Source organism: Sinocyclocheilus anshuiensis, unplaced genomic scaffold (assembly GCF_001515605.1).
Source record: "Sinocyclocheilus anshuiensis isolate Anshui unplaced genomic scaffold, SAMN03320099.WGS_v1.1 scaffold1517, whole genome shotgun sequence".
NCBI classification, from domain to species: Eukaryota; Metazoa; Chordata; class Actinopteri; order Cypriniformes; family Cyprinidae; genus Sinocyclocheilus; species Sinocyclocheilus anshuiensis.
This window is the reverse complement of record NW_015540950.1, coordinates 168,495-192,633: the sequence shown is the minus strand read 5'-3', so window position 1 is coordinate 192,633 and position 24,139 is coordinate 168,495. Positions and strand designations below refer to the sequence as shown.

Sequence of the window (24,139 nt, the reverse complement as noted above, 5' to 3'; positions counted from 1 at the left end):
ACAATATTTGGCGTTTTCTCAATATTTAGATTTTTTTGCACCCTCAGATTCCAAATTTTCATATAGTTGTATCTCAGCCAAATATTGTCCTATCCTAACAAACCATACATCAATGGAAAGCTTGGAATTGACCCTTATGACTGGTTTTGTGCTCCAGGGTCACATATGTTTTGTGAATACAGGCCCAGATAAGGTTGTATTAGTGTTACTGGAAGAACATCTGCTGGTAACTCAGACAGACTGTTCCTGTGATGACTGACCGCTCTCTCCGGCTCGTGTCCTCAGCGCTGTGCGCCGCAGCAGGCCGAGGGAAGCTGGAGGTCTGTCAGATGCTGCTGGAGCAGGGCTCTTCCGTGGCTCAGCCCAACCGGAGAGGAGTGCTGCCGCTCTTCAGCTCTGTGCGGCAGGGCCACTGGCAGGTAACAGATACACACTCGTTCTCCAGCTTCGTCTCCAGAGAGCGTCTCTGCATGCTTCAGCTGTACGCACTCTTCCAGACTGTGGCTCTGTTGGTGTCGCACGGAGCAGACGTGAACCTGGCTGATAAACACGGCCGTACTGCGCTCATGATGGCAGCTTCAGAGGGACACCTGCACACGGTGGAGTTCCTCGAGGCTCAGGGTACATCACACACACCTTTACAATCAGTGCTGGGAATGTAACACGTTAGAGACTACAAGCTACCCTATTTAAAATGTAACTATTTCAAGTAATGTAACTGTTCTGATCAAGTAATGTTCTAAATTGTTAACAAATGATTTCAAATGTTAATCATTTGCAAACATGTAAAGCAGGCAGGGTTAACTTTACAGTGGAACTCAACAGAAAGATATGAAAGATTTTCATAAGTAACTAATTTAATTACAAATTTTTTTCTCAGTAACTGTAACTAATTACAGTTACATTTATTTTGTAATTAAATTATGTAATTCCGTTACATGTAACTAGTTACACCTCAACACTTTTATGGCACAGTTTAATGAGGCTTGCATGAAGTATACCTCATGTCTTTATTTGTACAGTCAAACCAAAACTTATTCAGACACCAGATATAATTTTTGATATTTTTTTATGTAAGCGAGGATAGCAAAATAAAGTGAACTGTGACATATTATACCCAAAAACTCTTCATACAGTGGACTGCCAGTAAAATTTGGGACTAAAAATTATTCAGACACTTTGACCTGATCATGTTTTTTTTCTGTAATTGCTAATGCGAGCTTTTTACACCACAGACTGAACAAAATGAAGCATTGCTTGGTAATTAGTTGAGCTAAATTGGTATTATCTTAAATTTAACAGCTGACAGCTATTCAACTGAATCCATTACATACCTTTCAATCAAAGTTATCTGACATTATCAAGATGAGTTTGTTCTGACACAGTTCTTGTCATATTGTATTAGCGTTTTCTAAACTATAGTGAATAACCTGTGATATAAGTGTTGAAGGTGTGTGAATAGCTCTGGTTTGACTGCAGGTGCGTCTGTGGATCTGATGGATAAGGAGGGTCTGACGGCGCTCAGCTGGGGGTGTTTGAAAGGACATCTGTCTGTGGTTCGCTGTTTGGTGGAAAGAGGAGCCGCGACGGACCACGCAGATAAAAACGGACGAACGCCTCTCGATCTGGCCGCCTTCTATGGAGACTCTGACGTGGTGAGCCTTATCTCACTTAGCTGGACAATTTTGGGTTAAAAATACTTGAGACCAATTTTCCTAAATACTCCTCCAAGAGCTTTCAAACTACATCCACCGAACTCCAAACACCTTCCGCTTATTTTCAGGACATCTGTACTATAAATAATTGGACTTTTGGTTTTCCCTTAAATTTACTTTGAGAAGTTCTGGCAGTAATTAAACTCCTCCAAACCTGCTGTTGTCCATTTTTTGCTGTTTTGACCTGTTATGCTACTGGGTTTACTGTAGCGCATTATCAAATATCCAAAGTCCATACATATAGTTAATAGTGTATGAATCAAAAAAGAAATCACGTGATGTAAGGCCTATTCAACCTTCAAACTTAAAGGCTTAAAAAAGTACACTTTTGACTATTTTGTTATTAAATATTCTTTTTTTATATTGAAAATCAAGCAGATTGTACAAACAAAAGCACATATGTGACCCTGCAGCACAAAAGCAGTGTTAAGTCGCTGGGGTATATTTGTAGCAATAGCCAACAATACATTGTATGGGTCAAAATTATACATTTCTCTTTTATGCCAAAAATCATTAGGATATTAAGTAAAGATCATGTTCCATGAAGATATTTTGTAAATTTCCTACCGTAATGCTAAGAACTTAATTTGGACAACTTTAAAGATGATTTTCTCAATATTTAGATTTTTTTGCACCCTCAGATTCCAGATTTTCAAATAGTTGTATCTCAGCCAAATATTGTCCTATCCTAACAAACCATAGATGATTTTCTCAATTATTTATTCAGCTTTCAGATGATGTATAAATCTCAATTTCATAAAATTGACCCTTATGGGGTTTTGTGCTCCAGGGGTATATATAGAAATACAGAAAAACATTATTTAGCAGTTGCATTGCTCTCAAGTTTTTACTTTTAGATATTTTTCCAAATACAGTTTAATTTGTTCAAATATAGGCATCACATCAGCTTCTGCAAAATTAACAACAATTCTTCAAATTTTTAAATTCTGTTTTTTTTTTTTTCTGTGAAAAGAATGCATATTATAGTATGTGTATATAGTTATTGAAGTTTTAAAATGCTGTCTACACAGGCAGCTCACTGACCAGCCAACTAAATATATTCTAAAACCTAACGTTTCTATTAAGTTAAAAACACATTATGTTCTCCAAACATCCAGTTTTTTAAATGTCTAAAAAAATATGATTTTCTTGGTTATGAGAACATTAAGGAAACATTCCATTTTATAATAAAAAAAAAAAACATTCATCGAAGGTCCGACTAAAACATTTCAGGAAAAAAACATTTCATGAGCTATAAATAAATAATGGTTTTGTGCTGAAGTTATGAAAACGTTATTAAAGACCAGTCCACTTTCTATTGATGTTAATGGAAGAACATCTGTTCGTGACTTTGAAGTTCACTTAACTTAAGTAAGTGTAGGACTATGCACAGTGTTTGTTTTTTCAAACCGAGAGACGAGTCTGGATAATTTTCTGTGCTAATGCACAGCAGTTTGTGCTTACACTTCAGTGTGTTTAATGCAATGTATCCTGCATTACTGAGCTCCTTCTTTCCTCTGCTCTTTCTCGGTCTCAGGTGCAGTTCCTGGTGGATCATGGGGCTTTGATTGAGCATGTGGACTACAGTGGGATGCGTCCTCTGGAGCGCGCCGTCGGCTGCAGAAACACGTCTGTGGTGCTCGCCCTGCTGAAGAAAGGAGCCAAAATCGGTATGACAATTTACATGTAACCAAATAATCCGACTGATGGCCTAATCAGATTGAAAAGCCACGTCAACCCCTCATTCGATCCTATTGAGCTTGATCTGAATTTAATTTCCATCTGTTGAAAGGGGTATTGTAGTCCTGTAGGGAGCCAGTTATGCTTGAACACTTGAATATGACTGGTTTTCCAAATTTGGATTAAAACATACAGCACATGCAGTGTTGTGATGCACATATGTGACCCTGGAGCACAAAACCAGTCATAAGGGTCAATTTTTGTGAAATTGAGATTTATACATCATCTGAAAGCTGAATAAATAAGCTTTCCATTGATGTATGGTTTGTTAGGATAGGACAATATTTGGCTGAGATACAACTATTTGAAAATCTGGAATCTGAGGGTGCAAAAAAATCTAAATATTGAGAAAATCATCTTTAAAGTTGTCCAAATTAAGTTCTTAGCAATGCATGTTACTAATCAAAAAGTAAGTTTTAATATATTTACGGTAGGAAATTTACAAAATATCTTCATGGAACATGATCTTTACTTAATATCCTAATGTTTTTGGCATAAAAGAAAAATGTATAATTTTGACCCATACAATGTATTGTTGGCTATTGCTACAAATATACCCCAGCGACTTAACACTGCTTTTGTGCTGCAGGGTCACATATTTACATATGTCTTGCAAAGTTTATTTTCATCTTTCTTCTTGAACTGGTCAATTGAGGAGAATAAATATTTGCTAAAAAACTCTTCTAACATATGTCAGCTTTTCAAATAAAGTATTAGCAGATATTAAACAGAAAGGGCCAGATTTTCTAACAGTCTTTTGGTGTTAAAATAGTACTGTCAGGATTTATTAAAGATGCGCAGTGAACTTATTGAATATGCATTTGTAGGAGTTTCCGTTTCAGACGCAAAATTTATGGGAGGAGAGTATTAACATGAATCACGCAATGCGATTTACTAACGTTTGCGCTCGTCGAATTACTGGTGTTTGCATCATTATTTAACGCCCCAAAAAAAAGCATGTCTTAAAGCATGTCGGTAATTTGCGCTGCTCTTTAGTAGATTGCGCTGGTCATTATGGAAATGATCTGCTGCATCTGTGTTCTTTAATGTGTGCATTGTCAGTAAATCACACCCAGAATTTCCCCTCCCATCGGCGCTTTTATGGAATTGTGCTCTAACGCTCATTTGCCCTGTTTAGTAAATCTGACATCAAAAGTGGACTTTCAAAATATGTGAAATATTCACGAATATGTGAAATCAGACTGGATTAATTCCGACTGAAAATCAGTGCATGTAAACTTACCCCAGCGTTAATGTGGCTCAGGCTTTGTCCAAACACTGTAAAAAATCAAAAGTTGAGAAAAAAGTTTTGAGTTTTCTCAAATTTTTGTTGTATAAACTGAAAACAAGAAGTTGAGAAAATCTCCTGAAGCTGGTCGCCTTAAACTTTAAAAGCATAGTAAAAGCAGAAATCACTGACGATCCCCAAAAGGAAAGCGGCTTAGGGGAGAGAAATGTACATTAGAAATGACTGGAAGTCCTCATGTATATGTATGTGTTTTCATGTAGCTCAGCTTGTGCTCGGCTGCTCCACATACTTCACTGACTCTTAGTTACGTGTCTCTAGATCCGTGACTCTTTTTGTTTGTGGTGTTTGCCTTTGGTTTCACTCGCTACCTGTTTCTCTTTCTCTTTGTGCAGATCGTAAGGGCCTAGATGATGTATGCTGCTGGAGAAGTTCACTAATATAACTTGGTGCCAGTCCATTTAAGCCCTTAAAAACAAATAATAGTAACTTGTACTGAATTCTAAATTTGACTGGAAGCCAATGAAGGGATGCTAATACTGGTGTTACACTTACACATTTCCTAGTCGCAGTTAAAAGCCTGGCAGCAGCATTTTGAACCAGATGCAGGCATGAAATTGATGCATGAGAAACGACATAGTACAATGCATTACAATAGTCCAGTCTGGACGTGATAAAAGCATGCATAACAACTTCCAAATCATTAAAAGACATAGAAAAGGTTTTAATTTCGCTATATTCCTTAATTGGAAAAAGCACCTCTTACCACATAATTGATATGCATCAGAAATGACTCCTTGCATGATTATTTACCTTAGATTTAAAGGCGCCTAATTGATTGATTATAGGTTCAGAAGAACTCGGAGGGCCAATCACTCGAATCACTTCAGTCTTAGATTCATTCAGGTGAAGAAAATTTGCTGCCATCCATTCCTTAATATCATTAAAACGTGCAAAGAGAGACTGTAAAGCCGAATTATCCCCCATTCTTATAGGCAGATAAAGCTGACTTTACTTTTACTTTCTTACTCTTCAGCCGAAGCTCTTATTTCCCACCACTCACGGCTGCTTTTTTTGTGTTCCCCCTCACCTCTCTTCCACTTCACTTCGTCTTTCTCCCGCTCTCGCTTTCACTCGCCTAAACACACACCACCTATGCTTGTGCCACTCGCTCCATCTCACTCTCCCGCAACCCCAATCCTCATTCCCTCGCTCTCACAAACCCTGACCTCTGACCTCAGGATGTCAGACGCTGCCGAGTCGGCGTAAAGTAGGTAATGCTTGTGCATCTCGCTTTCCTTCAGGCATCCCGACAGCTCTCTGTTCTGTGTGCAGGGCTGTGTTTGGGTGCCGCAGGTTTAACTGCCACTTTAAACTGTCCTGAAGTGTTAAAAGTGAAAGGTTACAGGGAATGAGAACTGAAGGCATCCTCATCCCATGCCTTCATCTGTGTGTTATGAGTCCTGAGCAGTGTTGGGGAAAGTTACTTTTAAAAATAATGCGTTACAATGTTGTGTTTCTCCCTAAAAAAAGTAACTAATTACATTACTTAGTTACTTTTTATGGAAAGTGATGTGTTGCTTTATTTTTGAGTTACTTTTTAAATCTGGGCAGGGCTTGCTTATTTGTTTTTAATATAAAAAAGTTATTCTTTTACAAATGTAAAAGCCCTTTCACAACAAAAGTGGAATGAAAGAGCCTCAGGCTGAAGGAAATGTAAATTCACGTCTGTACAGTAGAGGGCGCCGCTCAAACTAATCACATGAAGAATATGACGCAGGAGAAGAAAGTTCAACACTATTCAGCAATAACAAAAATGAAACACAAATGTGTCATTTTTGCTTATTAGTATGGTTGAATTGGATCATCGAAGGTCAGTAGCAAAGATGACTGGTTAATAAAATGGGATTAAATGCATAAATGATATTTGTCTTATTTAACATATTTAATTATTGCAGGTTTGTATAATATTCTGAGTTTGCATTTAACTGTTTTTATTGATTGTGAGGAACACTGAATGTGTTTGTGTGCAGTGAGATGAGTAAACACATGTTGATATTTAGTCTAGAACTACAGTAAGATCATGTTCACACACAACGCTCTGCACTTACTCCTGATTTCTGTCACCATGGCAACACCAGAGCTGTCACTCAATACATGGAAACAAAGTAACTCAGATGTTTCCTTCTAAATTAAAAAGTAATGCGTTACTTTACTAGTTACTTTAAAAAAGTAATCTGATTATGTAACTCGAGTTACTTGTAATGCGTTACCCACAACACTGCTCCTGAGTGATCTCTGCACTCCTCCGTCTCTCCCCATGTTTTCCCCTCAAACCAGTTGTTTATTTTGACCCATCAAACATCCTGTTACCCATAGGTCCTGCTACCTGGGCCATGGCGACATCGAAACCTGACATCATGATTATCCTACTGAGTAAACTTTTAGAGGAAGGAGATGGCTTCTACAAGGTCAGATTTACTCGATGTTTGCACAGATTTGTCTAGTACAAAGTCCCTGGCTCTGTGTATTTACACAGTCAATCATCTTTTCACATGCAGAAGGGTAAAGTGAAGGAGGCAGCTCAGCGCTACCAGTATGCTCTGAAGAAATTTCCCCGAGAAGGATTAAGTGAGGACCTGAAGACCTTTAAGGAGCTCAAAGTGTCTTTGTTTCTGAACTTGTCTCGCTGTCGGAGGAAAATGAATGTGAGAACAGCATGAGCGTTTCTAAAAATACTCTCATTCTAGCGCACAGTAAGATTCTGCATATAAAGCTTGTGTGATGCTGTAATATTGAAACTGCAGTATGTGGCATGTCGTGAGAACCTTGCTGATGTACTTCTAGTACAACTGTGCAAAATAATGAAATGTCAACCCCCAGATTTCATGCAACCCTTTTTGGTTGCAGGACTTTGGTATGGCGGAAGAGTTTGCTACCAAGGCTCTGGAACTGATGCATAAGTCTTACGAGGCATTCTATGCTAGAGCCCGTGCCAAGCGTAGCAGCAGGTAGGGTTCTTCCATTGTTTATTTCCTTGAGCCCTGTTCACACCTCCAGCTACACACAGAGACAAAGCGATATGATCCCATTCATTTTCAATGGAGAGCTGGCGACTTCCGGCGACACGACCTCATATTGACCTTTGGCGACTGAATATAGGCATGTCAAGCGACAAAAGTTAAGAATAGTTTAACTTCATGCAAATGAACAGTGAATTTCGTTAGAGACAACCAATAGGAGTGAAGAATCTGTCAGTGGCGCTCACACGTCACCGTCTCGAGTGCAGGTTCCAGAGCGATTTCCCCGTTTTATATGATTTGACTGTAAAAACAGACATGGATTTAAAAAATGATGCGTGGAAAAGAAACTGTTGGCAGCCTTAGTGAGTTCGATTCATACATTGATGGTTCGAGTTGTTAATTATATGATGCAGTGAGCAGTTTAGAAATGGTTAATGATTTAATGCACCAAGCTCTGCTGTAGTTTATGTAACAAAACTCTCCAACAGAATCTAATTCCTAGTCAAATTAGAATAGGGCTGCACAATTTGGGGAAAAAATCTAATTGAGATTTTTCTGGTTAAAATTACTATTTGTGATTTAAACTGCAATTTTTAAAACAAATGAACAACAACAGCAAAAATAAATATAATAATTAGATTTAAAAAATAATGATAAGATAAGAGCAATAATAATTTTATTTTACAGAAAACTATTTTACAAACAACTGCAGGGTTACTTGTTAACATGCAAAATCTTTGACAGTAATTTCTTAATTTTCCATGTCTTTAATAAGAAATATGAGCCTTTTATGCATCCACAGTGGGGGAAAAAACATCTCATGTACCGTTCTATACACTGAAGAAAAACATGGATTATTATATATTTACTTCAAATTTCTTTAGAGAGAAGTATTATTTTTCCTGTTTATGCCCATCATAGGACTGAGCGCTCATTACTGAGCCCTAAACACATACGTATGTGTTTAATTCACATACACCAGAGGGCGCCCTCGCGCAAAAACTCCACGTATGCATCACAGATATAATAGAGCTCATGATGTTCCAGGAAATCCCTAATATGGACAAAGGTATCTAGCTATCGCTGTGATTGAATAAAAAGGAAATATAAATGTTTGAACTGATCTTAGGTATTTCTATAATAAAAAAGTAAATTTATAATCCAGTGCTAATCGACATAACCTTTATTACAGTATAGAATATATTCTCTGCCTCATTCTGTGATAAGAAGCCAAACCAGGTCAGATAATGAAGTTATTTCAAACACTCGTTATTAAATGTTCTCTTTTGTTGTATAACAGGTTAAAAAAAATAAATCCCTTCTCATTAAGTTTAGGAAGATGTTTGGCGTATGTTGCTTTTTCAGATGCACGTTAAAAGTGACTCAAACTCACAGTACTTGCAGAGATTGAGCAGCATGTACTACTGATGCTGTGCATATATTTATTTAATTAAAAATTGCCGCCTTTGCGATTCAATAATTGCATTAAGCCAAATCGCGATTTCGGTTCGATTTCGATTAATCATTCAGCCCTAAATTAGAATGATGTCTTAGTTTTACCAGCAATATATAAAGTTGTGACAGCATTTTCTAAAGACATGTCCAGACGTGCAGTCTACCAATGACATTAGAACGACAGCACTAGGAACGCCCACAAGCGTCTTCACAGTACAGAGCCTAGCGACAAAGTCGCTGGCAGTGTGAACAGGGCTTCACACATCAAGTTACTTATTGGTGACATAATATTTCCATTGCCGCTTTATAGGCAATTCGCAGAAGCACTAGAAGACCTGAGGGAAGCCATAAAGCTGTGTCCCAACAATCGTGAAATCCACCGCCTTTTTCAGCGCGTGGACGAGGAGTACAGGCAAGCTACCCAATCAGAGGAGCCAGAGCTTGAGCCTCCTCCATCCCCACCACCATCTCCCTCACCGGTGGAGGAAGATGAGGAGCCCCCTCATCATACCCCTCCTCCTGAGCCAAGACTGGATGACATGGAGCCCGTCCAAGACTTGTTTGAGGATGACGACTTCCTGGAACAAGAGCTAGAGGCCGTGTCCATTGGTTTTGCTTCTGACATTCGCTCGAACGCTTCGAGCCTTGCCATTATATGCAGTCCACCCCTTTCTCCACCCCATCATGACACTGGCTACCTATCTGGAGGGCATGCCTTCGAGTTCCACCCAAGCTCCTCCTCCATGTCATCTCCTACTCATCATAGTTACCAGTCCACCTCTCCATGTATCTCTCCAACACATCAGAACTCCCACTACCGTCAGAGTCCACCGCACACCTCTCCAGCCCATCAGTCCTCCTACCACTTCAGCCCTCCACCCATTGGCAGTGGAGGGAACCAGGGGATGGACTACCAGAGTCCTCCGCCATCTCCTCTTAGGCGTGGGGTTCCGTTCAGAGGTAGCCCTCCGATGGAGAGCGTGTGTCTGTATCGTTCCCAGTCTGGCTCAACAGTCCGCTACCAGCAGGATCCTCTACCTAGCCGCCCTAAATCGCCACTGTTGAAGATGGGCAGCCAGCGGTCCTTCCAACTCCAGTCGCAACCTTCCCAGAGCTCTCAGACCAGCCAGCACCACCAGGTTCAGGGTCTGCGCCTGCAGCCCTCAATGGCACAAATCGTACGCACTAACCAGCCCAGTAACAGCATGTACAGCCAGTTGGCGCATCCGCTTAGCAGTAGGTACCAAGGTAGCTCCATGGATGTGGACAGGGACAGAGATCGAGAGCCGAGGCTGGTGTACCAACCCTCGCTGGATGGCCGGTCAATGTCTCAAGTGCAATCCAGCCTCAGTGTGGGCGCTCTCTGTCAGCATGGGGGCCGAGGTGGGCCTGCTGGGGTTCTGGAGTCAAACTTGGGGAAAGATGAGATCCCTCAGCGACCCGCTTCGGCGTACCGCTCAGCTACAGGGGGACCCGGAGGCATGCGCTTCAGCCAAACACCCCAGATAAGCCGCAGTCAGTCAGCGGCATACTATCCAGTCTCCAAGCATGAACTCGAGAGAGCGGTGGCGGCTTCTGCTCTGCCACCGTGCCAGCTGGGCTCTCCGGAGATCCCGCACCTAGTGCGCAGACCTATCAGTGCCAACACAAGTGACCTAAAACAGCATGTACCAACCCCTAGACCGCTTATCCACTCCCAGAGCGTAAATCTTCGCTTCTCCCCATCTAGCGGTAATATCTCCTCAGGCTCCAGCTGTAATCTAGCCCCTGGCTTCAGGCCGTCCTCCTCCATGGCTCAAATGGAAATCCCGCTGCAGGCTGCATATGAACGGAGCTTTGATGAGCCATCTGCCCTGTCGCCCTCTCAGAGCGGACTGTACTCGGGCGAACCCGCCCGATCCCGGACCACTCCGTTCATGGGCGTCATTGACAAGACCGCAAGGACTCAGCAGCAGTACCTCCACCAGACTTCCCGGGCCTGGCCCATGTCATCTCTGGAATCACTTATCACTAGCCCCACGTCGCCTGGGAATCTGATCCACCAGGCATCCACAGCCTCCTCCTACAGCCCGCCTACATCTCTAGGCAATATTGCCTACTACAATAAGACCAATAATGCCCAGAATGGACACATGCTAGAGGAGGAGTACTACATCCAGCCCCAGCCCTCCTCCCTGGGCAAGCTTGCCAATGGAGCGGCCCGTGATCGAGACCACTTGGAGCGAGTGAGCCAGGCGCCGACGTACCAGGATGTTAAGGTGGCACGGACAATGCCCGTGGCACAGGCATACCAGGAGAACATGTACCGTCAGCTTTCCCGCGATGCCAGACAATGTCCCACCTCGCCCATCAAACCAAAGAGACCGTTTGTGGAGTCAAATGTTTAATAGGCGCCCAAAAGGGTGGGCATAAGGTGTGAGTGACAGTGAATGTGTAGGTGGAGGTTATTAAAGCCAGTATTTTGAATAGAGGAAACGGCATAGTAGAAACACTTTTAATAAACTAAAAAAACAGTGTTACAGAAGTTGTGTACAATTACCTGTGCCTACTTTAAGTCAACTCAATCTGTTGGTAAAAACTTGAGTGCCAGACACGCTACAAATACCCTGGCAGCACCCTTTTGGAGCATTGGAGTAAAAAAAATGTTCTTTAAAGCTCTGCACATTATTAGAAAGCACATTTATTGACGTTCCACAACAGAGGCCGACACACAGAGGAATAGTGTGTCTTGCCATCGTTCCCAGCACTAAAGCGGAAACGCAACTGGCAATCTGTGTTGAACTCATTCCCTCTCTCACTTAATCCTTCTCTCTCTCTTCCCAATGAAACTAAACTTTCTGGACATCATATTGTTGAATTGTTCAGTACTGTAAAAAGTGCAAATCTGTTTCAGAAAAATTAAGTTGTAGTTATAGATATATTTATAATTAAGTTATATGATAACTTATATTTTGTTTTCTCTTTAATTTTGTATCTATTGATTTGGACTTTTGGAAATGGTATCAGATATTTTCAAAATAATGATTCAGAGTTTATTGACTGGAGATTATTATCTTTACAGTTATTACCTTACAGTTCTGGCTCCCGAGCAGAAATATTGCTTGTGTCAAAATTCACAGATGTAGAGTGGCAATAATATTAGTTCAAAGTACTTTCGTGGGAATAAGCTTAATGTGATTTTCAAGTAACCCTCACATTTTGTGGATATAGCTAAGTCTTTATTTACAAAATGAAAAAAATATTTACAAAGTACTGGAGTGCCAATCCAGACGTATTTAAAGTGGAGGAATGTATCACACCATAGACGTCTTATGAACTCTACAGTATACAACGCAACAAAGTTTCAGGGGTGTTTGCAAGGTAGTAATATAACTTTTTTTCTGTTTCTTTATTGTTCTAAGAAATGGAATCTTGCATTGTCACAAAGAAGCATTAGTATATGAAGTGAAGTATGTTTGTTTGAACTTTTATTCGCAACTTTGGTCTGTCTGTGACATTATGACGAAAGAGAGCACTTTATTCATTTGTAAGGATTATATGGATTGTGAATATTATATGTGTTTTTTTGTTTTGCTTTGTTTTTGGATCTGGGATGGGAAATCAAACGTTACTAACGGATGTTCAGTGGACGCTGGAAAATAACCTGTGATTAGTTGTACTACTAGAAATCAAATAGCAGTTATTGTCCTTGGTGCAATTCTAATTTTTCAAGCAAATGAATGAACAATAATATAAAAGAGCAAAATTATGTTTTTAAAAAGTGTATATAACAGCCTTTATAGAGCGCAGTGTACTTGCTGTATATAGTGGCCAGATGTGTTCATGCATACACAATCCTGCTCTCCTCTGCAAACGCGTCACCAAATGCAGCGTGAGAAAGACTTGATGAAGCTCACGCGTCTAACACAGTTCAGTGGCATCACACATACCAAAAAGCAAACCAGCCGTTTTGAAATCGTGCATTTGTCGTGTAAAAATACAATATTGAGCTAGTTCCTTTTGAGGTTCTCTGCTTCAGAATGCGATATTATTAACATGCGGAGCTTAAATGTGGCTTTGGTCAGATCTTCTCAACAAATAGAGTATATGGACAGATATCTAGACAGCTTGTCTTAAAGGCAACCATACTCACCTTCCTATTGCTGTAATTGTGAAAGCTTGAATCGAGAAATGCCTCATGGTCAACTTTGGGGAAAAGCTAAATAAATAACACTTGGGAACACAGGTGACTCTGATGTGTGGTTTTTATGTGCAAGAACATAACCTGACGCATGATTTATCCCTCTGAAATCAACATACACAGACGATTCGTGAATCTGCCGTATGTCTAGGAACTAAACCGAAATAAAGTTCACACCTGACGAAAAAATAAATCTCCACCAAACTCAACAGGAGAGATGTGACATTTACCTCTGAAGGGGTTGGCCATTCTTTTTATCTTTCAGTTGGATTTGAGTTGATTTTCATGCACTTGCTTGCTAAGCAGCGTTTCTCGTCTGTAAATGTGAGCTTTCAGAGCGCTGTGACAACGTTTAATGACTTCAATAAACCAGAATGTGTTTTTATCATGTCAGTTGTCATTTTTATATGCTTTAAGAAATGTATAACTGATCGAGCTCCTAAAATTCCTTTTATTGTGGTTTACTTTATACACAGATGTTACAGAAGTGCTAATAATCAAATCATTTAATCAATCAAAACAAGTATCTCACCCTCAGTTCATCCAGATGTAGATGAGTTTGTTACATCAGACTTGTTCGCACTTTCACCAATGGATCCTCTGAAGCGAATGGGTGCCGTCAGAACATCACAGTAACCCACAGCACTCCAGTCCATCATTTAATGTCTTGAGAAGTGAAAAGGTTGTGGATTATTGTGATGTTTTTATCAGCTGTTTGGACTCTCATTCTGACGGCACCCATTCAGAGCATCCATTGCTGAGACACTGATGCAATGCTGCATTTCTACAAACCTGATGAAGAAACAAACTTGGGTGATCTGTGGGTGAGTAAATGTTCAGCAAATGTTCATTTTTGGGTGAACTATTCCTTTAAACAGACACGTGATACCTCAAATCATGCTGGTTGTTGAGAAAATTACATTTCTAACTAATCAAACTTAGAATTTTCCCCTGGAAAATGATATAAATCCTCCAGCCATATCTATGGACTTGGACCTTTTTTGATTTGTGGTGGTTAGCAACCGCTTTAGACACCTTAGGATCATAATTGGCAAATATTGGAAAATGAACGTATTTGTGGTGTTCACAGAAAATGTAAAAATCTAGTTTTTCCCCACTTCGCTAAGACAGAATATAGATTTTTGCTTATAAGCAAGTTTATTACAAGCATATATATACACTGCTGTTCAAAAGTTTGGGATCAGTAAGACTTAAGACTAAGTCTCTTCTGCTCATCAAGGCTGCATTTATTTGATCAAAAATACAGAAAAAAACAGTAATCTTGCAAAATGTTATTACAATATAAAATAGTGGTTTCTATTTTAATGTCCTTTAAAATATAATGTATTTCTGTGATGCGCAGCTGAATTTCCAGCATCATTACTCCAGTATAAAGTGTCACATGATCTTCAGAAATCATTCTAATATAGCATATAATATGCTGATTTATTATTAGATTATCAACAGTTGTGCTGACAAATATTTTTTTTGGAAGCTGTGATACTTTTTTCAGGATTCTTTGATGAATAAAAAGTTAAAAAGAACAGCATTTATTCAAAATATAAATCTTTTCTAACAATATAAATCTTTGCTATTACTTCTTGTCAATTTAACACATCCTTGCTGAATAAAAGTTTTAATTTCTTTCAAAACAAGAAAGAATAAAAATGTACTATCCCCAAACTTTTGAACGGTAGTGTATATTGTTAGAAATGCACTGAATTTATTTAATACACGAGTTTCACAATTTGAGTTGAATTACTGAAATAAATGAACTTTTCCACGACATTCTAATATATTGAGATGCACCTGTATTTTTGATCAAATAAATGCAGCCTTGATGAGCAGAAGAGACTCCTGTAAAAACATTAAAATCGTTCTCATCCCAAACTTTTGTCTGGTTGTGTATATATATATATATATAGGTTTCTAAACAAGATGAGACAATTCAATAACTTGAAAGATAAAAAGCAAAACATAAATACAGTGAACAACTGAAGTTATACAGCCTTTTGTTCTACAATAAACCTTTTTAAAAAGAATCATCAAAGACAAGATAACAACAAGAAACATTTTCACTAAAGACTTTCTTTGGCACGAACTAACTGTTTATGCAATGCAGCAATCCTTTTCCGTTTGACTCCAACAACATTCATTAAAGCTGCAAGCATCTGCACATATGATTGATCTTCAAGCTGATGGCTCTGTTGTCTCAAGAACTTTTACTCCGGCTTGGGTTTGGCTGTGAGGAGATGCACAAATCCTGGAGCTGTATTGGAGAAAGAACAGCGAACAGAAGAGAAGAGGAGCAGCTGTCCCTGAGTCCCAGCCCCAGCAGGCCCCCGCTGTCACGGCTCTCAGGACACCACTGTAAGACTCTATACACAATCCTGAGTAGATTACTTACAGCTGATCACAAATTACAAGACAAAAACTGTAGTTAGTAATGTAATCTATTGGATTACACATTTTAGGTAATGTATTCAGATTACTTTTCAACTTGTTTATCAGAGATTTCTATTGTAAAACTTAATGACACTATGTATATATATATATATATATATATTTCGAACAGTAAGATTTTTAATGTGTTTTAAAGAAGTCTCTTCTGCTAACCAAGCCTGCATTAATTTTATCCAAAATACAGCAAAAGCAGTAATATTGTGAAATATTATTGCAATCTAAAGCAGCTGTTGTCTATGTGAATATCTGTTAAACTGTAATGTATTTCTGTGATGCGCAGCTGTATTTTCAGCATCATTACTCCAGTCTTCAGTGTCACATGATCTTCAGAAATCATTCTAATATGCTGATTTGCTGCTCGAGAAACATTTCTGATTATTATCAGTGTTGAAAACAGTTGATTACATTTTTTCCAGGATTCTTTGATGAATAGAAAGATCCAAAGATCAGCATTTATCTGGAATAAAAAGCTTTTGTTACATTATACACTCTACCATTCAAAAGCTTGGAGTCAGTGTGTGTATATATATATATATATATCACTAAAACTATATTCACTAAAACACATATTGCAAATAACAACCCTTGAATGTAATCGTGATATTTCATTATATTTGGGACCCTATACTACACATCTTTACACATGTACTAGATACATATTACCACTACACACCCTAAAAAATGCTGGGTTAAATACAACCCAGTGCTGGGTAAAATAGGGACAAACCCAGCTATTGGGTTGTTTTGACCCAGCGGTTGGGTTACTACCAGAAGGTTGGGTTAAACATTTAAACATTTAAACATTTAACCCACCCGCTGCGTCAAAACAACCCAATAGCTGGGTTTGTCCCTATTTTACCCAGCACTGGGTTGTATTTAACCCAGCATTTTTTAGGGTGCAGTGTACAGTGTTTATTTATTTATTTGAAAATAGATAAACATTTATTTAGAATCCTACGATTTAGAATCAATATTTGATATTTTACTTTCCAAAGTATCCAAACTTTTCTGAAAAACTAAATTATTTTTAATTGAATTAATCTCTTCCATTATTTTTGAATAAGTACATTTTAATCACTTAATGAATAAATAACTTAACTATTATTAAGATGTGCTTTGAAACCCTTTTAATCGCGAAAATACAAAATAAGAAACTTATGAAAACGATAAAAAAATCCAAAAGCTTTTCAAACTGATGTAACTGGCCTAATATGAACTTTTTGTTGTTGTTGTTGTTTTGTTATATAGGCCTGTATGTTTATTCTGTATTTATACTGTTTAATATATTACATTACTTATATATTATTAGTATGCTGTTTATATGTTTTGTTATTTATCTCACATTCTTCTCAGTCTGACGGTTGAGTTTTTTTCCTGTCAGCTGACGTGCGTCTGCGTCGCGTGCGTCTGCGTCTGCGTCTGCGTAAAGCTGGCGCTCCGGTTTCCCTGGCGGAGAAGATGGCGGCTCCGGGACCGGGGGAGTACTTCAGCGTCGGGAGCCACGTCTCTTGCCTCACCTGTTTAGGCCAGCGTTTGCAGGGAGAGGTGGTGGCTTTCGATTATCCGTCCAAGATGTTGACTTTGAGTATCCTTTCTTCCTCGGACATGTGCGTTTAAACTGCAGCTCCGCGAGCGTGTTTGCGCGCTAGCGGCCTCATTCACTGCCTGTTCTCGCTTCGTTTACTCTCTGTGCTGTGTTTGAACACGATCCGCTGTGTGTGTCGCGTGGGGTTTCTGAGCTGAGCTGGTTTGATGTGGGTTGGTCGTCGAAAGCGAGTCGGAGAAGTGTTGTTTGTGGTTAGCGTGTCTTCGACCGACAGCGTTAGCCTGCATAAGCTAATGTCTTTAGCGCGCTAAGCTAATGTGTTTCCAGTGCGAGAATGGCAGCGCTCACAGAATATAAACCATTCTGGAGTTATTCCCTCGAGTGTTACTTTGTAGGAAAGATACGGCAGGCTGAGAGTAGCAGCCGCTTGCTTTGATCCTAATACACGAGAGATCTGGCTACTGTCCTCAGATCAGTAATAGCAGGCTCATATTCCCGATTCAGTGGATTTATTGCATATTGGGGGAAAAATAATCAGTTTTTATAAATCTTTGAAAATCTGGATTTGAGTTGTTAATGTTATTATAATCTAAAGATGCTGTGTGAAAGATTGAAACAGAAAATAGTGGTTTTCATTGCCACTTTCTTGAAGAAAACACATTTTTACTCAAATTAATCAAAATGGATTTAAAGCGTTTTGGAACCAAACTCTTCATATATATATATATGTGTGTGTATATGTATGTTATGACTAAAAATTGCATGAAATTCTAATGTTTGTACTGTAAATCGATGAGATTTTTATAAATGATAAATACAATTTGTCGCACTGTATCTCCAATAATGTCTTAGTAAGATATTAAAATGTTTGTATGTTCGAAGCGCTGTAGTTTCTAAACCTATAATGCAATCTGATGATGACTGAGAGAAGAGCAAATAAACATTCCTTAAAGCCGATGATCATATTTGATACACTTTAACATGATTTCTGAAAAGTGTGTATGGATCGTAAACCTTCATTTTATTAAATGTTCATTTACTCTTAGGTTTACTTTATTAAAAAAACATTAGCAAAGATTTCACAGCCAATTGGACTTTTTCACAATTGCACTAAACGGCATTCTACTTTTTATATAAGTATATTGTTGAGATGACCGAAGGCATGTGGTAGATTGTGTGTGACGGGTTTTTCAGCATGTTTTGATCATGAAGATGCCGTTATATAAAATATAACACCGTATGCTTTGAGTTAAGGGTAGATTGAGTGTGTGTGAGTTCAAGCATCTGCAAAGATGGAGTCTGATGCTGACCTGTGTTTGTAGTGATTAATTAATTAGTCTGCTTGTCATGTGCAGATGACCTTTACTCTTTATAAATCACACGTATTTAAGTGTGACGTCTTCAGCCTGTCACCTTTTCCCCCATCTTATGTTTTGTACACTTGCTCAACCAATTACTCGTGTCTGTTTCATTACAGTTTCACTTTCTAGATTGACTCTTTGCTCGTTTTATATGTCTGGGTCTTAAAATAAGAGCCGTGTGATTCACTGATGTAGCACACGGGTCTGCCAGCACATCTTTTTTTTTTGTTTAAGTGAAAGAACGTTAGCATAATCTTCTCTGGAGTCTTGGTTTGGTTTCTCCTTAACCCTTCTCCTCCCAGAATGTCCTTCCTCCAGCGCGAAGCCCAACCTCAGTGACGTCATCTTGGTTAACTTAGCCTATGTTTCAGACGTGGATGTTATTAATGACCGCACAGAGACTCCTCCTCCTCTAGCATCCTTGAATATTAGCAAGGTGAGATCACATTTTACACTTCACAATCAAATTGGGTGGTACAGTCGCAATTAAACACATTTGTCAGCCAATCAGAATCCATCTGACTTTAAAGTTTTAAAACAGCGACTTCAAATACACAGAATGGGATGCTAATATAGTTATAGTTATTGTTGTGAATGGGCCTTTACTTGACTTTCTCTCTTTTATTTGGGTACAAACCAAAAGATGAGATCATTCTTGACGATAAGTCTGGCATTAGTACAAAAACGTGACATTTTCAAAAAAAAGAGAGACCGATATTATGAAACAGATCGTGCTGACCAGCAATGAGAATTTACAGGAATATTTATTTATTTTCTAAAAAAATAAAGAACAGTAATTGTTAAAGTAAAATGCATGGTGAGCTCCAAACTCCATGTCACTTTGTAAATCATTTATCATATCAAACCAAACCGATATGTCTTTTGGTATGGTACACACACATGTCTTGTTTTTTCCCGTAAATTCTGGATAAATGAGCCACATTCTGTGAAACAGACGAGATATACACACCTGTGACTGTATGTCAATTAGGGATGCACTCATATGAAAATGTTGGCCGATACCAATAATTCTTTATATATGAAAGCCGACAACCGATATGTTGGCCGATAAATCTAAATCCAAATTTTTATATAATTTTTGAGAGCCTGATTACAAAAAAAGCCTCACCATTAAAAGCCATATCCCAAACACGTCAACATAACTCATACAGTACAGCAGCCTTGTTTGAACCAGTGTTTTAAAATTAATTTTACACTCTTATTACCAACTTCCTTTATCCAAAAAAATGAAAATAATTAAAGTTGTATAAATAATTAAATAATAAAAACAATGCTGCGAAACACGGGCGCAAAAAAAATCCATTAATTATTTTATAGTAATGTTCTCAATATAATTTTATGTAGCCCTGCACGTTGCACTTAACTATATTTTCCTTTTCGAAGAGATTCCAATCATATTTCAGGCCATTAAAAACCATCATGGTGAACAGTGCGAATCTGAAGTGTCTCTGAAGGAAATATTATGCATTATTTATCAGCTTTAATCGGCCAAATTTTCTTATCGGCTTGATAACAAGAACAGTACAAATGAACATTTATCGGCCGATACTGCTATAGTGGTCGATATATCATGCATCCCTATGTCAATTAAATTTTTATGCCACGCAAGGAAGTGAAGTTTAGTTTCAGTTGCTTGCTGCAAAGTGTTTTTTCCAATACTAATATCATTAATAGCCACGCATCTTTATCTACCATGGAAAACATGTTATTGCAAATTTTGCATCAGTTTATACGCTTATACGGCGTTGTTTTCACATAATTAGAGATGCACCGAAATGAAAATTTTGGGCCAAAACCCGAAATCGTAATGATTATTTATTATTTTATTAAATAATACAATGCATTTTCAAAGTAATTTTGTAAGACTTTTTAATTTAACTCAATTTTAATGATACTAAATTAAAAAAACACAACATACTTTTTACTGAAAGTAACACAATAAAATTGGACAGAATTTATACACTCAAAAAAATAATTAATTGGATGAACTCAATTTAATTGAGGGCAGGATTTCCATCAATAAATATGTGTAACCCCAACTCATAAAAAAACAAATTCATGCAATGAAACGTAATTGAGTTGGGCCAACAATTTGATCAAATATAGTTTAAATGAAATTGATACGTTTATGACGAGATGTTTTTATGCTTGTTTAACTCAGACTACAACATTTAACTGGAAAATAACATTTTAGGCAGAAATCCTTCTAAACACACGCGCACACACACACACACAAAATGATACATTCAATTTACTTTACTTTAGGCATTAGCCATAAGATGGTTTTATTACATCCATCGCATGACCAAAGTTAAGTTATTTTATTATTAAAACAACTTTAACTCATGTTAGCAGGTCCTCAAGCCAAGCCCCCCAAAACACTAACATACCAGAAACTCTTTTAAATACAAACATAAAAGAGCATTAAACATTAACAAGCCTCCCAATTTTATAATCTTAAAAAAATGCATAAAATAACATTTTATTTCAACATTTATTCTCCTTATCCAGCCCTGTGCAAAGCATGATGGGAAGGGGAAATCCACTTCCTAGTTACACAAATAAAATCACTTATGTACTCTCAACTCAAATGAATTAAGTAAAGTGGTTGTAAAGAACTGTGTTGGATTAACTTCACTTACATAAGGAAATTGAACAAGCATCAAATGTTATTTTTGGCCTACTTGGTTGAAACATGTTCTTTCAAAATGAAAATATTGAGTTGAGCCAAAACGCAACTGTTTCAAGTCAGTTTAACGTAGGGCTGGACAATAATTCAATATCAATATGTATCGCGATATAATTTTCTAAAAAAAAAAACTAAATAACAGATAAAAGTTGGCATAATTGGGTCTGTAATGTAATATAAAAATAAAAATACAATAAAATAAAATAAATAAATTTAATAAAGGGGAAAAAAGCACAAACTTTTAAACCAACATTTTTAACAATAAGTTTGTTAAATAAATTAAAATTTTTTTTTTTTTTTTATAAACTGAAAAGTGTTGTAGAATAATTTTGAGTGTATTAATATTAGTAACGCATTACAATAAGGTTCATTAGTTAACATTAGTTAACTACTTTAGTTAACATGAACGAATAAACAATACTTCAGCATTTATTAATCTTAGTTAATGTTAATTTCAACATTTACTATTAGGGATGTAACGATTCACTCACGATTCGATTCATGTTTTTGTTTTTACAAAATGATATTGAAGACAAATTATAAATTAAATGTGTCCTTTTATTATTGCTTGGACAAAATGCTGCATGTTTCTTTGTGAAATTGAAATATATTATTTCAATGTATATTATTGCTCTTTTGTTGGTTTTGATTGCTTAGTCGCTTTGGATAAAAGCGTCTGCTAAATGACCACATTTAAATATAATGTAAACGTAAATAACTAAACTGAAATTTTAAAACAAGCCCCAAATCAAATAAATAAGTAACACTAATAAAATAAATCTCTTCATGTAAACAAACTAAGGCTTGTCTGTGCTCTTTCCATTTAAAATTAGAGGCTAACAATGCCAGCAGGTGGCGCTTAATGCGTTTCCTTGGTTTCCGCTGTAATCAAAGCAGCGCTGCACTTATGAACTTTAATATGCATTATACAGAGGCAAGATGAAAAGAAAAAATACCATCTAAACTTTTCTAAAGACAGTAAGTTCCCCTCAGACATACATTCATATAAACTCCTACCCCTAATTGAATTGCGATTTGTTTAGCATCTCAACCGATTTGAATCGTCACATATTTGAATCGATTTTCAACCGGCTCGCGGCTAATCATTACATCCCTATTTACTATTAAAATCAACAGTTGTGCTTAAGTTAATGCACTCTGAATTAACATGAACTAACAGTGATCGTTTTCGGCGGCCGAAAATTCGGTGCATCCCTACACATAATCATAGTGGCTTGTAAAAACACTTCACATATCTTGTACCAGATGAACATGTGACAGTAAATAATACATTATGGAGAAGGTCTGTCAGTTTTGGCTTATTTTGATGCGTCTTTTTTTCCACAGCTTGCCAGTCGGGCAAGAACAGAAAAGGAAGACAAGCTGTCCCAAGCTTATGCAATCAGTGCTGGGGTGTCAGTTGAGGGCCAGCAATTATTCCAGACTATACACAAAACGTAAGATTTGCCAACTTTATATACATTGTGAAAACGAATGCATTGAAGACGTTTGGCTTAAGATTAAAAGCATGTGAGACTACAGTGATGTGATCATTTAGATGGTGCCTGTCTTGAGTTTGTTGTCTGGTCTCTTTGTTTTCCAGCATCAAAGACTGTAAATGGCAGGAGAAGAACATCATTGTTATGGATGATGTCGTAATCTCGCCACCGTACCAGGTGGAGAACTGCAAAGGCAAAGAGGGAAGTGCTCTAAGTCATGTACGCAAAATTGTGAGTATCATGCAATCTTTCATTTCAGTAATGGTTCATTTCAGCAGTGCTTTAATGCATCTCTTCCAGTGGCATCTGTAGATTTTACAAGATGGACTATATTAAAAGGAAAGGCAGCAGTAATTTTTACGTTTATGTGAAATACATCAGATAGATAACTATAATAGATGGATTCCTGACGTTAACGTCGTTCCATTTGTCGATGCTTGAAAGACATGATTGTGAACCAAAAAATAATGCTACGATGCAGTGCCACCTTTTGATCTACAGGTGCTTTTTTGTGACTTCATACACTCTCAACTGTGTGAAATTGGCATTTCCATGCCATGTGTTGGAAAGATGGAATAAAATGCACTTCATATTGTAAATTGTGATTTTTACAAGAGCTGGGTTGACCATTCCTTTCTTGCTTTTGTTCATTTCCCAAGATCAGTCTTTTAATCCAAGTTGTTTTCAGTTGACGCATTAACACAACTTCACTAAACATTATTTGTTGTGCACTTCCCATTCAATAATCTCCGCTTTCAAATTCTGCAGAAAGATGTCAATAAAACAGCTTGTGAATGAGTTATTTACCATAGAAAAGCCATTCATTGTCCATAGCTCACTAGTTAGCAAGGGGGAAAAAAAGAGCATTTTGATGTACTATATATATATGCACTAATACATATTCATTATATTTTACTCAACCTGCTAATAGAGTCATATTTATTGTATGTTTGAATAAATGTGTCATGTTATGACAGCCATGGTTTAAATGTTTATATTTCAGCAAATAGGGGCAGAAAAACTAAATTAAGTCATTAAACAGTTGAAATAAAAGCTGCCATATGTTTGTATACAACTCCGCTTTTGAGTGTTGATTAGTACAAGTGTGCTTGTAAAAATTAGGGCTGGGTAAAAAAAAAAAAAAAAAAATTGTTTTCTCGATTTTAATAGATTTTTTTTTTTATGAACCAATATCGATTCT

At 37.6% G+C, this 24,139-nt stretch overlaps 2 protein-coding genes across 4 annotated transcripts in view; both read left to right on the top strand.

The window, feature by feature from the left end:
* LOC107689924 (protein TANC2-like) overlaps positions 1-12,024 on the top strand; it is a 58,068-nt gene extending 46,044 nt beyond the window's left edge. For all 3 annotated transcript variants that reach the window (XM_016488104.1, XM_016488105.1, XM_016488106.1), the window contains 8 exons: positions 286-419; positions 498-621; positions 1,480-1,655; positions 3,253-3,385; positions 7,081-7,172; positions 7,263-7,409; positions 7,612-7,712; positions 9,490-12,024. In XM_016488104.1, the coding sequence (XP_016343590.1) occupies positions 286-419; positions 498-621; positions 1,480-1,655; positions 3,253-3,385; positions 7,081-7,172; positions 7,263-7,409; positions 7,612-7,712; positions 9,490-11,566 (2,984 nt within the window). In that variant the 3' untranslated portion in view covers positions 11,567-12,024. The remainder of the gene's footprint in view (positions 1-285; positions 420-497; positions 622-1,479; positions 1,656-3,252; positions 3,386-7,080; positions 7,173-7,262; positions 7,410-7,611; positions 7,713-9,489) is intronic.
* Positions 12,025-17,223: 5,199 nt separating this feature from the next.
* The window catches only part of LOC107689923 (protein LSM12 homolog A-like), an 8,677-nt gene continuing 1,761 nt past the window's right edge, over positions 17,224-24,139 (top strand). Inside the window, exons 1-4 of the mRNA XM_016488102.1 lie at positions 17,224-17,407; positions 19,032-19,165; positions 22,787-22,896; positions 23,043-23,169. Coding sequence (XP_016343588.1) covers positions 17,281-17,407; positions 19,032-19,165; positions 22,787-22,896; positions 23,043-23,169 — 498 coding nt within the window. The 5' untranslated portion in view covers positions 17,224-17,280. The remainder of the gene's footprint in view (positions 17,408-19,031; positions 19,166-22,786; positions 22,897-23,042; positions 23,170-24,139) is intronic.